Below are 15,415 nucleotides of genomic sequence, written 5' to 3' on the forward strand. Positions count from 1 at the left end.
ATAACCGTGTCGTCATGTTATTCCGTAGGTCTCCAAAGGTTCATTTTACTTCTTTTCCGTTCTTTACTGTAATTAGGTAGATATTAAGCATCATATTGGATAGGATCATCCGTATATATATATAGTTTCTTATTTTGCAAGCTTTGACGGGCAAAGTTTAAAACTTTGATACAAATTTCATAAAATCTTATATGAAATGTACACTTTATGATTATTGTTTATCACATTACTATAACAGCCGACATTTGGAGAATCTCCAAATATGTCGCAAAAATCCAGCGGAGGCCTCAATTTTCTCAAGACATTATCGAATCCTGACGCCAGGTCATGACGGCACAATAATAACAAAAGCGCTCCGGGTTTTAATTATATTACATTAGGGCATATGCTAAAATTTGATATGGACGAAGCGACTAGATCATCCTCGATAATCCAGGGGTTCCGATCACTTATACCCTGGACTATTTCATAGTAAAACTGGAGGCAACAGAACATGTAATTTAGTCCTTTGTAGTACATCAAAAGAATCGTATAACGGTACACTGTGATTGACTGTGTCGCTTATAAGTTGAATGTCACTCTCTGTAGTCTTCAAGAATTTTTTCTCTAAGCTGCCTTCAGTTTTACTATGAGATAGTCGAGGGGTGTAGAGATCGTAAGTGATTGGTACCCCTGATGTATCGAGGATGCCACTGGTTACCAACAGATATACCTGGAGCATGGCAGAATGAAAGTTGAATGGTTCTTTGTTCAAAAGACGACTTTTTTAGGTTAAAAAGTATGGCTGTTATATTATACTGTAAACCTACTTTCTTGCGCGGTTATTAAATTTCGCGATTTCCGCTTCAAAGCATTTTGGCGGAGATTAAGTTTCGAGGATTTAAAATTGTAAAATACCTTCCAATTCAAATGAGCAAAAAATTTGGAAGATATTGATTTCGCGGAAATAAACTGTCGAGAATTTTCTTTGATCGCGAAATCCGCAAAAAGAAATCGCACGCGAAAGAAAGATGGTCTACAGTATGTTATTGTTTGAATGTGTTTATTACAAAGTCTAGGTGATAAATACAGGCAGATTTTATTTGGGTTTACTTGCTCTCATTGGCATAATGAAAAGATCTGATTGGCTGACAATAAAGATATATAATGATTCTTAAAAAAGATGAAAATCGAGGTCTCATTCCCCTGTCGAATATCTGACATAGAACTGGACATTTTTTTGCAACGCAGATGGTATTTTGCTTCAACAAAGTCTTATCATTGTATAACTACTTGAGTAAATGTCATATTTCCTGCCGTTATAGTAAGTTTGAATGTTTAATAACACTTAGGCATCAAGATTAGTACATTCCAATACAAATTCGCTGCAATCCTCAAATACTTCATCATTCACCACTCAATGGCATATCTCAAGCATATGAGGTCAAAATTGGTAACCGACAACAATATTAAAATCATCAACAGATAAGAGAAAACAGAGAAGGAAAGCTAAGAAGCATACAAATCATCTAATAATCAATGTCTCCACTCCTCCACAGGATGAGAATTCAAAATTTTAAAAGTCTCAAGGAATTAGAAATCGAATGTCAGTAGACACACATGACCCAATTCTCCTGTATATATTCATACATATTTATGCCATGTTGAATGTTGATATGAATGGGTCTTCTGGTCTATATTGATATTTGATAAAAATGTGCCCGGTAGATAATAATTTAATAATTTATCTGGTAAATAATATTTTGGTATACTTAATAAATGATGCTGCGAGTATTAATGATGATCATTGATGAGGCTGAATAATGTGAATGTGATGGTCAATTTTTGAGGATGATTATAATACATGTAGATGGCAATATATTGAAATCATGCTGGATATGAAACGGTGGGTGTGTATGATGTGAGCGAGATAACCATGTATCTCTGTATATATAAAATCTTCGAAAAATAAAATAAATATGAAAAAAATCCGTCACTTAAACTAAAAAGTAAACTTTCCTATTTTTTTCATTTAAGTGTATATATGATTTATCCATTTCTCAATATTTCGCATATCAAATTTTTGCGATCATACCGATGACCGGCGAAATCGCGAAAATATCATCCCCGCAATAACCGGCTATACGGTATTCAATGTTGAATACAATTGAATACCACTGTATTTAAGTTTGAATTAGTTTCAAATCGCGAAAGGAAAGACCTTTGTTTGATCTGTAATCTTGAACTGGGTTCACCAGTACATGTACGTCATTATCCAGCTTTATTTCAAAACTTATTGAGTTTTAAATGAGGATCGATTTAACGATTACTTTTGGAAGTTAAGCAAATCTCATAATTTAAACAACCCACACAGATATATAAATACTAAAAATGAAAGTTTACTCATAAAGCTGAGCGAAAGTACACGAGACTACATCTTTGAGATGCTCACCAGTCTTTAAATTAAAATTAGTATTTAATGAAATACCAAATCAAAAGCGGGGGTTTCCATCGTCCAATATGGAAAGAAGAACATGAAACAACAACAAAACGAAAGTTTGGGCTATGATTTTGAAATATTTCTTGTAGGTGTTTGTGAGACACGAATTCTTGCCGAAAGAGAGAACATGGGAAATATTTACTGTAAACACATGCTTCCAGCTATAGGCATGACCTATTAGCACCAATTCATACAGTACACACAACTAGATCTATTATTAGTATATAGAAGTTTGTGAAATGAGTGACACTTTATTGTAAAATCGAACACATATTTTCAACTTCATGTAACGTAATTTAAAAGAACCATATGTCTCTGTATAAATACTATTTTAAAGCATTAATTGCTGGTACAATTTGTCACGTTTAACATAAATAAAATAAAATGTAGACTACTATCGTATATGAAACTAAAACATAAACACTTAAAGAAAATAAATAGGCATCGAATCTGGAATGATCCAAAAAAGACCAACGAGCTACTGAGTAAGAATTGTAATAAGAAATAAAATGTATTTTTTTTTTAATTCAAAGTTCTATAGTTGAGAAATGATCTTCATATCATAACAGCGAGAATTAATATTTTTAAAACGATAAAATCAAATTATCAAGTAAACGCATTTTTTTAATAAATCGAAACCTACGAAGATTTTGCAATCATGTTCCAAACAAAAAAGGCATTACAGTTGAGCACCGATACGCACGTCAATGACTAGACTGGCCTAAAACATATAGAACATCACGATTCCCGTCTATCAGGCCATCCTAAAAATATATTTGTTTTACCTTTCTGATCATGTTTAAGTCATCCTCGTTACTTCAGAGGTTACTATCACTGACGTTACATTGACCTCTGGATTATCTGATAGTAAAACTGGAGACAACTCCGGAGAACAAATCGACCAATCACAGGCCTGTAGAGACTTCGAAAGAGAGCGACGCTCGACTTCAATGCCACGCAGCAGTGTACAAAATTGTACCGTTATTCAATTTCAGCTGAAATTACCTGTGTCTCATGTTGCCTTTTACTAAGACTTAGTCCAGGGGTGGAAATAACGCCAGTGATAGTAACCCCTGGAGTATCGAGGATGTGTGTACAATTAGGTTAGGTAAGGTAGGTATGCATTCTCCCATTCTGAAAGAAAATACGTTTTAGCTTATTCTAGCTCTCAAGATAAAAATAAACAATTTTATAGAAGTTAATTCAATTCAATTAATTATTCCAGACACTGTGTGTCAGTAACAAGAGGTCAATCAAACAAATAAGATGTCAGAACATAGATACATAAATTACATAATCTACATATTAATTACATGAAATTAAAATACACATAGGTACTACATATATACAATGCATTTGTTAGCCTGCTACGGAGATGCAGTCTACTTTGGGACATAAAGATCTTAATTATACATTTTATCATGTTTCAGAGCAAGGATGTAATCAGAAATAGACACTTCTCAGAAACATGTGAAAAAAATGTGAGTAGACACGATTTTGAAAAGTCGTTAGGAGAAAAGGAAACAACCAATATTTTAATGTTGGCCTCATATGTACAATTTTGTACACTCTAGTTTACGAACTCGGCCATTGGGAAGTACGAGATATACATTCACGTAGTATTGAACATATTTCGGTCATACAGATAACGCTAAAATGGGAACCGGAGTGGAGCAGTATGATAAGGACAACAACGGAGCTCCCATACTGCAGGTAAGTGACATTTTATTAGCTCTGGACATTATTCACATGGAACATATGTAATATTGAGCTTGTGTTTTGGTTCTTTTTAACAGCTCCCACAACTGGAAAAATTGTATACTTTTTAGTATTTATCATTAAGTAACCTTAAAAAATGTTTATGTAAATTAATCAATGGTTGTCGAATCTTTTGTCTGTAGAACGATTCAGATATAGTTTTATTTTTGTTAATACTATTTCACCATGCATGATGTTCCTGTTACTGTCCAAGATTAAACAATTTATTTGCTTTGAATAATTTACAGTCATATACTAAACATACTGCAAAATATTGATATCATACATTTAAAAAAATCTTCAGGTTGGGAAGTACAGTTTATGTATAATATTATTGTTATAAATTTAGTGATGTTTGGATGACTAGTGCGATGTATACACTGTAACATTCGTCATACAAAATGTGAAACTGTACACATCGTACTAGTCATCCAAACGAATGTCTAGCATTTTGAACTGATTAGGATATACATCATTATTTATGTATTATATAGGTATTGAAATATTTGTTAACACTTATGGTCACGCTGTTTGAATCAATTATTTTCCCCATACATTAATGTACATATTCAGTGGTGTTCTTAATCTTATAGATTAGATGTGGTGAGATACCACAGGGACCTGGCACGATTTTTTTTAACTGACGGTATACATATGTATATTATATATGTATACTGTTGGTTACTGTTACTTTTGCCGTGTCCCTGTGTGAGATACTACACATGCAATGACGAAAACACATATTTCATTTTTTTTTGATTCCGAAATAACTTCTTATCTCGAAGTGTTTTCATTCACTGTCATCGAGTTAATGAAGTATGTTTTTACCTTTATAATACTGTATGTCACTTTATTTTCGCGGATACAATGTTTCGCGTCTTTGTCATTTCCAATATATTTGTGAATATAGGAATTCGCGATCACGGTCTCTTACTGACATTCATATACTATCATATACTTTAGCGATACAAATATTCACGAAACAGTTGAATTCGTGTTCTAGCTCTCACAAAATTACGCGAAAATTTGAACCTCGCGAAAATGAAGTGTTTTACATTATCATTGTATCAGAATATCAACGATTTCCTTTATCCATCCATACAGTATGTTTTTCCTGGTTCACATTTGTATTGTGGCGGCGTTCATAGGACAAACACACGCCGACAAACGGTCATCATGTACATTTGAAGAAATACAGCCCTTCCTGACTACTGGGTATCACCCTTCTGAAAGCAGGAACTTGAATGCGACCCTTCTCGATAAGATGATAGGAATTATTTTGTCAAGAATGAACTGCGCAGAACGCTACAAACCAAAGACACGTGATCACCATAGCAACCGTGGGAAAACAAATCTCCCGGCAACATATGAAGAGGTGAGGTATATCTTATTTACATTAGCCTATTCACTGTTGTATAATTTTCTTAATTAATACAAAGTTACATGTCAGCAACAATTGAAGGTAAAGATATTCCTAAATACTTCGTTTATGTATCCATACATACAAAATATTAAATATGAATTTCCCCAAAACCATGGGAACAGCGACGTAATGACTAATTCATATTTTCTCTTAAATCATTAATTGAATGTGTCTATATTTACGTCAATAGAAACTATTATATTGTATATATGTAAATTTGCTTAAAAGCACTGTTATATACCTAATCTTTTATCAATAATTGAATATAATCTACATAATATAAAGTACACCATGTCAAATATCATACCGTACGTCATATATCTTCACTTATATATAATATAAATCTATTTTCCACTTCCAGTATTTCAACCATGTTAAGAATTTCGTCAAAAAAGTCACCAGATCCGATAACGTTACAAAGGACAACTTTTTCGCCATGACGTCCACAGTCTTGTCTGTAGCCATTAATTTCGAATATTTCGTAAGCCATGTTCTGCCTGGAGAAGATTACGACACTGTTGCTGATGTCATGTTAGAACAAAGTTCGGCACACATTCTGATGATGCTAAACCAACACTATATTCACCATAACAACGGCTATAGAATGGACAGGCTGAGTTATACCCATCGGCTGCAGGTACATTCTCATTCTGGATTTCTCATACGAAATTAGATTCATCTCTAACTAAGATACATAAAGAAGAAAAAAAATGGAATTATATACATGTATAATTATTTCGACTCAAAAGGAATTTCAACAATTCGACTCAACGATATTCGACTGTGTGCAATTATTATTTTCATGTAAATACCCACTGAGAATACAATTGTCTTGAGTGGGTTTTCATCTTAAAACGGGATCAATTCAATATGATCTCTTTGAGTAAATTGCTTACTAGAATCCATAGATAAATTTTATTTCTCGCCTATCTTTTTTCTCAGAAATCATTACATAGTTAATTTTCAGAAATCATTACAGAGTTAATTCTCAGAAATCATTACAAAGTTGATTAATGACAAAATAAATGTGTAGATAATTCATTCTCGTAAGGTTTTGGCAAAGACGTACATGTATACGATCTAAACAACACATAATCATATATTTGTATATGTATATACAATGCAATCATCATACTATGTAATCGTCTTAGTTTTGTGTGTCTTCGTCTCGAAAATTTGACAATGTTGTTGTCCACATGGTTGAAATTACTTCTTTGTCCAATATTTACCATTTGAAGTAATTCATATCCTACAGACTATGTTTGATAGGATCCCGTGTCATGTTGAATATTCTGTTTATAATACTTCTTTGATCCCTATATACATATTATATATTTACAGTTTTTTTATTTTATTTTGCAGTGTTTGAATATAAAATCTATACTAATGGAGATAGAAAAAGAGTTGCGAACCCATAGTCATACCTATGACAGTCATCATGTCGGGAATCATAACCATCCCAACAACTCACCTCAGCATCACGGAGGACAGCCACTACCACACCACGTAGTCCCACCGCCACCTCATCATGGGAACCAACCACTTCCTCAACACGGAGAAACATTACCTCATCATGGGAACCAACCACTTCCTCAACACGGAGACACATCACCTCCTCATCATGGGGACCAACCACTTCCTCAACACGGAGACACATCACAACCTCATCATGGGGACCAACCACGCCCACAACACGGAGACACATCACCTCCTCATCATGGGGACCATCAATCTCTGCATGGAGATCCCGCACCATCTACAAATTTCGATGATACACCATCTCCAGGTCATGTTCGTAACCAACCATCGACTCATACGCATCTATCGTCTCCAAATCATGGGAACAGGCCACATCATCAGAACCGACAACCTCTTTCCCATCATGATCCAACAGTACCTTCACAAAATCAGGAAAGTCCTCCTCTCTCGCAACAACAAAGCAGCACACCATTGCCATATCACACGACAACCTTCCGTCACCATGGACACTCACCACATCATAGTAATAAGTCACATGTTCACCATAAAAATCAACAACCGGAAGAAAAGGGACACGACTCAACTATAGGACTTGAGGCAGTTGAACCGAACCAAAATCAAAAATTTCGTCACTCAGATAAACACAAAGGAATCAGTATTGGAAACGTGTCAGCTGCACTAGATACTAAACTACCCGGAAATACTGCATTGCTTAAAAGTATTCCCGAATACGGAACCTTAAATGTTAGGGGTAGTAAGACACAACACAGAGAGCAACCACCTGTTTTCAGAGGTAACGATAATGCAAATGAAGTGCATTTAGGAGCAGATGACGAAGTGCATCAGGATTACATGAAATCGGATGGAAATATCAATAAAGCTCTACACCAACATGGACATCAGACTATTAATGTAATACCAGGACATCGGAAACATAACACAACACATCCTAGGCATACTAAACCTACTATTTCCTCATATCAATCTACCCAGAAACATGTTCTACACCATCGCGTTAGCCATCGCTCGGACCGTACTCACACCCAAAGAGTGCCAGGCCATCACTCTTCTTTTTATCCTGAAAGCTCTTCCTTACCGCCTCACACTTCACCACATAATCATTTAACTCAAGCCCAGAAGCTACAGCATCTTCATGTTCAGCTACAGATGGATATACAACCAAAGGAACAAAGAACTCCACTTGATCATCATTCAGATGACATTGATTTAGACGGTAAACGGTCTACTACCAGGCGGCTGCATTCAACACAAAGGGAACATATTCAACGTTCTTTAGCAACGATAGCAGTCGCTGTGATCCAAGGTATTCTTGAAGTTTGATTGATTGTTTGGTTATTTTGACTCATTTTCTCTTCATCTACAATGTCTGTATAGTATATTTATATCTATTTAGCTAAACTGCGCCAGTTGCTTTAAGGTCAGTGTTAGACAAATATTTCAATAATGAATAATATATGTATTAGTAAAAAGAAAGAAACCAAGAGAAAAATATGAATCACTTTAAATTAATTGATGTTATGCCATACTGTCTTTTTCAGGCTTAAAGCTTCATGACCATGATCTGCCGTGTCCTGTAGAGTTTTTGCATGATATATTTGAGAAGTATGGAGAGAAGAATGTGATTCACGTCGATGGTAAGGAATTGTCATATAAAAGTGAAAGAGAATAACAGCTTATAAATCTGGATAAATTGGGATATTACTGAATAAATAGATTTATTTTGATATAATATTTCTGATGGCAGGACATCAACATCTTACTAATAATCAGGAATTAATCCGATATATCGAAAAAGGAAAAAAAAATAGGGGATTCGAAAACAAGGATGCAACGTGGTCTTCACCAACTATGACGTTTTCTAATATTTCTGAATTTTTAATGTTCATTTTATACCCGTATTTGTACAGAACTAAATCGACTATTGGAGGGTAAAAAGTCGGAATCCACCCATGAACATGTCCATAGCAGTCACAAACACGAACATCATAGCAAACCGGGACATGCCCACGGCAAAGAGGACAAAACGAATACAACGTGTGAAGTCAAAAAGAGGCGTGCCATGGATGCCTTCAAACACTTTGTCAGTGTGGATTCTCCGGCTTTAAAACCATTGGTAACTACTTCATACATTTATGGTCTGTAGAATGCCTGGCGCCCACGTTTTATCTCCATACCTCATACATTTCGTTATCACTATCTACAGCATTTTTTGTTTTGTTTTTGATCATTCTGATCTGAGTTACTTCCCTTTGTTACACTCAGTCAGCACTCACGGAGGGGTATAAATGGAAATAAAACTGTTAGAGCAGAATGCATTTGATTGTCACAAAGTCATGCCTTTACTGATAACCCCACAGACATGATCGATATTTCGGTAGCATTTATATTTGCAATAACCCTTTATGGCAAAATATATACCATCATAAAGTTAACACCATGTTATAGCATGACGTATTGTAATGGTTGGCTTTAAATGAATATTTATTTATTTAGCCATGTCTAAGGAAAGAGGATATCAAAAGCATGTTCCAGCTGAGAGATGCTGTCACCATGACGACGTTTCTGGACATGTGTCCAGTCATACTTCAGCAGCTAGTAAGCGGCGCATGTGTCAACGAAACTAATATCCCTCAACAACAAACGACAGCTATTGAAATAAGTAATCTAATTTGTTATTGTTTATACTCTTTTTGCATCTTTTATATCATATGTATTTCAGTTTATTCTGATTTGAATACATTTCGAAGGAAACTATGTTACATTTTGTACACAATTATTTCATAATTTGCATGATCACATATATTTTAATCAGAACTCACATGTCGTGCGTATTTTAACAACATCTAGTGGACAAATATAACCTATTTACACTGTATACCTGTTATTTCTAAGGCATTGTCATCATAATGAAATATATGTATGTCCCTGCTTAGGGCTCAGTGTAAAAGATATACTGGGACATCTGGTTTGCCCATTATAATTATAGGGTAATCGGGTGGGGCTGTTCTATGTATTGTCTCTTGCGGCATGCTTCAGTGAGATAGCACTATAACAAGTATTACAAAACGACACATCATGAATTAGCCATAACCTCCAGACAACATCAAACAAGTATTAAACTGTAACATAAATTACTCCTATCTTTTCGCTATTATAACGATGAATTTATCATTTTATTAGACAGAATACGGACTGAACACACTCTGTGTGCTCTCAATATGCCATAACCTCCAAATACGTATAAACATTCACACGCAGTACGTTAGACAAAATCAAACAAGTATTAAACTGTAACATAAATTACTCCTATCTTTTCGCTATTATAACGATAAATTTATCATTTTATTGGACAGAATACGGACTGAGCACCCTCTGTGTGTTCATCATCAGCATGTGTTCCTTTGCTGGTGTTATGTTTGTAAAGTGCGCGCATAGTCTAAACCGGATGTACGTCATGGCTGGTCTATTGGCTCTCTCGGTTGGCTGCCTCCTTGGTGACGCAATCATCCATCTTTTACCCCACGTAAGTAAACTTTCAAGATCGTTCCGTAAGATATCAACACTTTCGCTTTACCTGTAAAATGAAAATGTGTTAATGTAAAACAAAGTGTGGATTTGCTTCATTTACAGCAATGATGTTACAGTAGCAATAATATTTAATTGTAATATTTTTGGGGGGAATAATAACATATTTCTTTCAAACGTTACAAAGAAAGCAAAAATTACATTTCTATTTCTTGTCTCGGAAGCATCAAAGGCGTTATTTGATATTGATGATATTTGTGTATAATCAACTTTTTATCTTTAAGAACAGATATAACATATATTAAACATTTTATAATATTACTGCGCTCTAAGCTGTTTTGATCTCGGAGCACGAAAACAATCAAAATGTACATACCTTCACTGAAATAACTTTAAAACTGAACTGTCAAACGAGTAAAACTAATTTTGAAGAGTCTTTAACTTTATTATAACACTTATTGTCAACTCCAATTGACATTTTTAATAGATCAATCAAATGTTGATATCCTTAAAGCGGGTCTTCTTACATTCTCCTGTGTCGTCCTAATCACCGCGTAGCACCACACCATGCAGAAAAACAGCGAAAAGAAACTTTATTGTAACAGAAATTTCCACAAGAATCTTGAACGTGTTTGGCGTTGTGACTTCATCCTAGACCGTTGGTTTAGATGTTTTGATAATATATTTGTTACTAATAACTATCAAAATATTTCCTGAATTGTAGATGCCTTTAAAATTAATAAAACTTTTTTAACGACAGGTACTTGCACCAGGCCACCATGAAGGTCACGATGGAGGTCACAATGGCGGTCACGGTGAGGTGTACAAGATGTGTGGCGCATTGGTCAGCGTCTACTGCTTTTTCCTAATGGAGCTCTTCTTCAAACATTCTCACAGTCATGGAAAACATGTCGATTTGGATATCGAGGTAGTTTTTTCTTGTTAAAGGAAGTAACCACCTTTATTTTCGTTACGAATTCATTTTGCATTTTCTTGACACCAACTAAAATGTTCCTTATTTCAAATGTTGTCTACTTTTATAATTATATGTAAGGCTATGGCTTACTTCTTCTAAAAATCAACATTCCGCTGTTTAGTTTCTTGAAAGTCAATGATGTACGAGACGAAAGCTTATAATAAAGTAAAACACAGTTACAAACCTATTTGGGTAAACGAAATTACTTATATGTGATATACCAAATATGTTGTCACAAACATCCTATAGGAAAACTGACGGAAAATGAAAAGTACTAAATTCATTGTATTCGTGTTCGTTATAAACGTGATGTATTGTACCTATGATTAGCCATGATCCATTCACACGTTTGATCAACTTATCTTACACTACACATGAGAAGTGACTTATAGGCACACAAGCTATCGTCGGATTAAGTAATGAATAATACCTTAGATATTTTGGATATTGATGAATTATTCTGATTTTTTACATTGACTTGATTTAATCTTTAATAGATATCAAGAGATACACAATCCTGTACGTCAGCAACATCAGCCACGAGCGATATACAGCTCATAGATATGACAAAGAACAACCTGCGGACTGTTAAGACTGAGGTAAATAGAGTTAATTCTGATGTAGAGTAATGGCATCTTATATTTGGGTAAAGTGGGAGCAATTAGATTGAGGTAAGTAGAGGGGAAGGATAGTGTAGACTAAGGTAGGGACGGAACATTTAGAATCGGGTAAGAAGAGGTAGGGAAGGAAGGCTTAGACTGAGGTAAACAAAATGATTTAAGTTTGAAGGAGGAGAGAAAAGACTTAGATGGAGGAGAGAGGCTATGACTGATGCAATAAGGGGACAGGTTAGACAGGTGTGGTAAGATGAATGACAGATAAGAGTTAAGATGAAGTGCATGTAAGATTGAGACATGGCGCCCCGATCTCAATACTGTCTGCATACAAATATGTAATTTTAAATGCAAGTAACTGTATGAATGTATCATAAATACACTACAACCAATCGAATTGAAGTAGTACGATATTATAAAATACAACTATTTAATTATTCTTTTTTTACAGTTCATGATTAGTGTTTCGATTTCTTTCACTTTTAGTTTCAATTCACAAGATATTTAAACATAGCATGAATTATGACTTATGCTTTAGAATAAAAATCGTCTCTGGCAGAAGGTATCCACCAACAGTGCAGAGGTTCAGCCGGAAAATGATTCAGGACAGAGAAGTATATTATATTAATTATAATTTATAACTTAAATCTATAACGATCCTTGCGATTACAGAGGAGTTTTGAGTAGCGGTTAATCTAAAATGAAATCTATTCTGCTGTCATTTCTTAGTATAAACCTTCCCTAAGATTTTTTGGATACGTCTGTTTAAAAAATCTTCAAGTATCACTTAGTAAGGCTGTACTTGTCAGTTATAGCACAATCATAGTTCACAGAAACAATAATACTATCGATTTAATTTTGAAGAAAAAACTGCATTCAACATCATTCTTAAATTATCGGATTTTAACTTAGTTAATTAATTCAATCATTGAAATGTTTAGATGTATGACACTTTTTGAATCTAATAATTTTGAGAAAACAATTATAACGACAGGAAGAAAGCCAGTGTTTCCTCTCACTGGAGGAGATTAATTTTGTTTGTAATTTGTGAAATCATGCGTAATATCGAATGTGCCAATGAGATTTTCCAGGCATTGTTTTCTTTTGTTATCGTGGAATATTCTTAATTATGTGAATTTGTTGCCAGAGTCTGGTTCGCTGAAATGGATGGTTTTGATTGGTGAGATGGTACACAATTTTGCGGATGGGATGGCTATAGGTGCCTCTTTCGCAGAAAGTTTGACAGAAGGTCTTTCGACATCGCTCGCTGTATTCTGCCACGAACTTCCACACGAATTAGGTAGGATAGCAATCCGTTGACCTAACGTTATATTTACATTTTCACTGCTGTCCAACTATGTTATCTTATCAAACGAAGTTGGCAGTCATATAGTCTATGAACTTCAAGCGCTCATTATGACGTCATTATCATTGTGACGTCACAATTATGCCAGCGGTCACAGAAAACGACTGTTCTAAAACTGTTCTATCCTTGACGATAACGAATGTAGATACAAAATCCCTTGGAATTTCATCATGAAATTGTAACCAAATGTAAATATAAGCATTGAATGTCTTTCAGGTGGCATTCATAGCCAATATGAACACGCCAACTAGACAGAGACAAATTTATGGTACTAAGACGTTACTTTTGCTGATGTTTTCATTCAGGTGATTTTGCAGTTCTATTATCGACGGGAATGTCCGTTAAAAAGGCGCTCTTCCTCAATTTCGCCTCAAGCCTCACAGCATTCATTGGCCTCTACATTGGGGTATCTATAGGGGAAGACGATGAGGCTCGGTTGTGGATATTGTCCTTTGGGGCGGGCATGTTCGTCTACGTGGCTCTCTCCACTTTGGTACGTATAGTTCGTCATGACATTACCATTCTCCAGGGCTGTTGTGCTATCCACTCCTGGAATATGTCTTAGTAAAACTGAAGGCTCTATCTGCGGCAACTGATGAGCAAGTAATTTGGTCCTTTTATGTTATCAAAGAATTGAAAACGGTACAATGTGGTTGACTGTGTGGCTTAACGTCAAAGAAGTTTTTGGTGAGCTGTGATTGATTCTCCCGAACTACCTTCAGTTTTGTTACACAAAAGTCAGTCCAAGGGTAGAATTTACGGTAGCTATAGTAACCCTCGCAATATCGATTATGTGATATTGCATGTTAAACTATGTATAGCATATTGTAAAAATGGCGATTTCATGTTATTTTATCCAAAATCAGAATATGCTTTAAACCATGTTGTTCTCTCCATTTTGATATATTTTGACATAATCATTCGTCTGTACTTTCACAGACTCATGGAACGAAGCCATCAAAAATGTATGTCCCTTAATGGTTGCAGTAGTTGTATATAAAACGATGAAAACATACACAACAAAGTGTTTATTTTAATCAATGTCTACTATATAATCCTATTGGCGTAAAAGTTAAAAAATTATATGGCTTAATGTGTAGGCATGTTGTGACAAAATGTCGTTTTCAGGAAATGAAGCTAAGTGGAGGAAATGTATTCATACAAATGTACAGTTAGCATAAAGGACATTAAAAATGTTGACAAATTTCCAGTAGTTAGAACGATATCAGCATTTTAATCAAATTACATGATACCTGAGAACGATGTGTTTCACGTGCAACATATTATGCAATTTCAGATGCCGGAGCTGGTCAACTATTTCAACTGTTACGCAAATATCAAGATGTTCATTTCACTCAACTTCGGACTTCTTTCGGGATTTTCACTGATGTTGATTTTGGCAGTTTTTGAAGACGACATAAGACTGATTTTGTAACATACGATTACCGACCTAGGAAAAAGATTCAAGACTGACAAAGTGATACATTAAAATACGCATTTCCGAAAGAGATTTCGCAGTATGCAAGGAATCATTGTAAAATAAATCACCCGCAGTGAGCTTTTACAAATGTGTAGACGTATCACGAAATGTTAATATATGCTTCTATTCATGCTTATTCAATCATCCGTCCTTTCCATTTGTCATAGTGAGAGTGTATTTATATCTATGTTTTTTATGACTTGTCCATTTGTTCTTCAAATAAATTTCATTTTTGAAATCCTTTGATGTTCTAATGTTTTAATCTCCATTTTATCTTTCAGTTTCGTCACATTT

The 15,415-nt window shown here is 34.8% G+C and overlaps 1 protein-coding gene across 1 annotated transcript; it reads left to right on the forward strand.

Annotated features, from left to right (window-relative positions):
• Positions 1-7,023: 7,023 nt before the first annotated feature.
• LOC138310750 (zinc transporter ZIP10-like) lies at positions 7,024-15,355 on the forward strand. The gene is made up of 11 exons (XM_069252090.1): positions 7,024-8,463; positions 8,699-8,794; positions 9,068-9,273; positions 9,654-9,819; positions 10,514-10,683; positions 11,446-11,613; positions 12,159-12,260; positions 12,814-12,889; positions 13,423-13,575; positions 13,947-14,134; positions 14,939-15,355. The coding sequence occupies exons 1-11, from the start codon at positions 7,047-7,049 to the stop codon at positions 15,074-15,076; spliced, it is 2,880 nt and encodes a 959-aa protein (XP_069108191.1). The 5' UTR covers positions 7,024-7,046; the 3' UTR covers positions 15,077-15,355.
• The last annotated feature ends 60 nt before the right edge of the window (positions 15,356-15,415 follow it).

Source organism: Argopecten irradians, chromosome 16, assembly GCF_041381155.1.
Source record: "Argopecten irradians isolate NY chromosome 16, Ai_NY, whole genome shotgun sequence".
NCBI classification, from domain to species: Eukaryota; Metazoa; Mollusca; class Bivalvia; order Pectinida; family Pectinidae; genus Argopecten; species Argopecten irradians.

What these genes read in the sequence shown, in the direction of transcription:
- LOC138310750 (XM_069252090.1), top strand. Translation starts at nt 7,047, where the DNA reads ATGGAGATAGAAAAAGAGTTGCGAACCCATAGTCATACCTATGACAGT. An exon ending in AAATGATTCAGGACAGAGAA is followed by an intron (nt 12,890 to 13,422) that starts GTATATTATATT and finishes ATTTGTTGCCAG; the next exon opens with AGTCTGGTTCGCTGAAATGG. An exon ending in CGAACTTCCACACGAATTAG is followed by an intron (nt 13,576 to 13,946) that starts GTAGGATAGCAA and finishes GTTTTCATTCAG; the next exon opens with GTGATTTTGCAGTTCTATTA.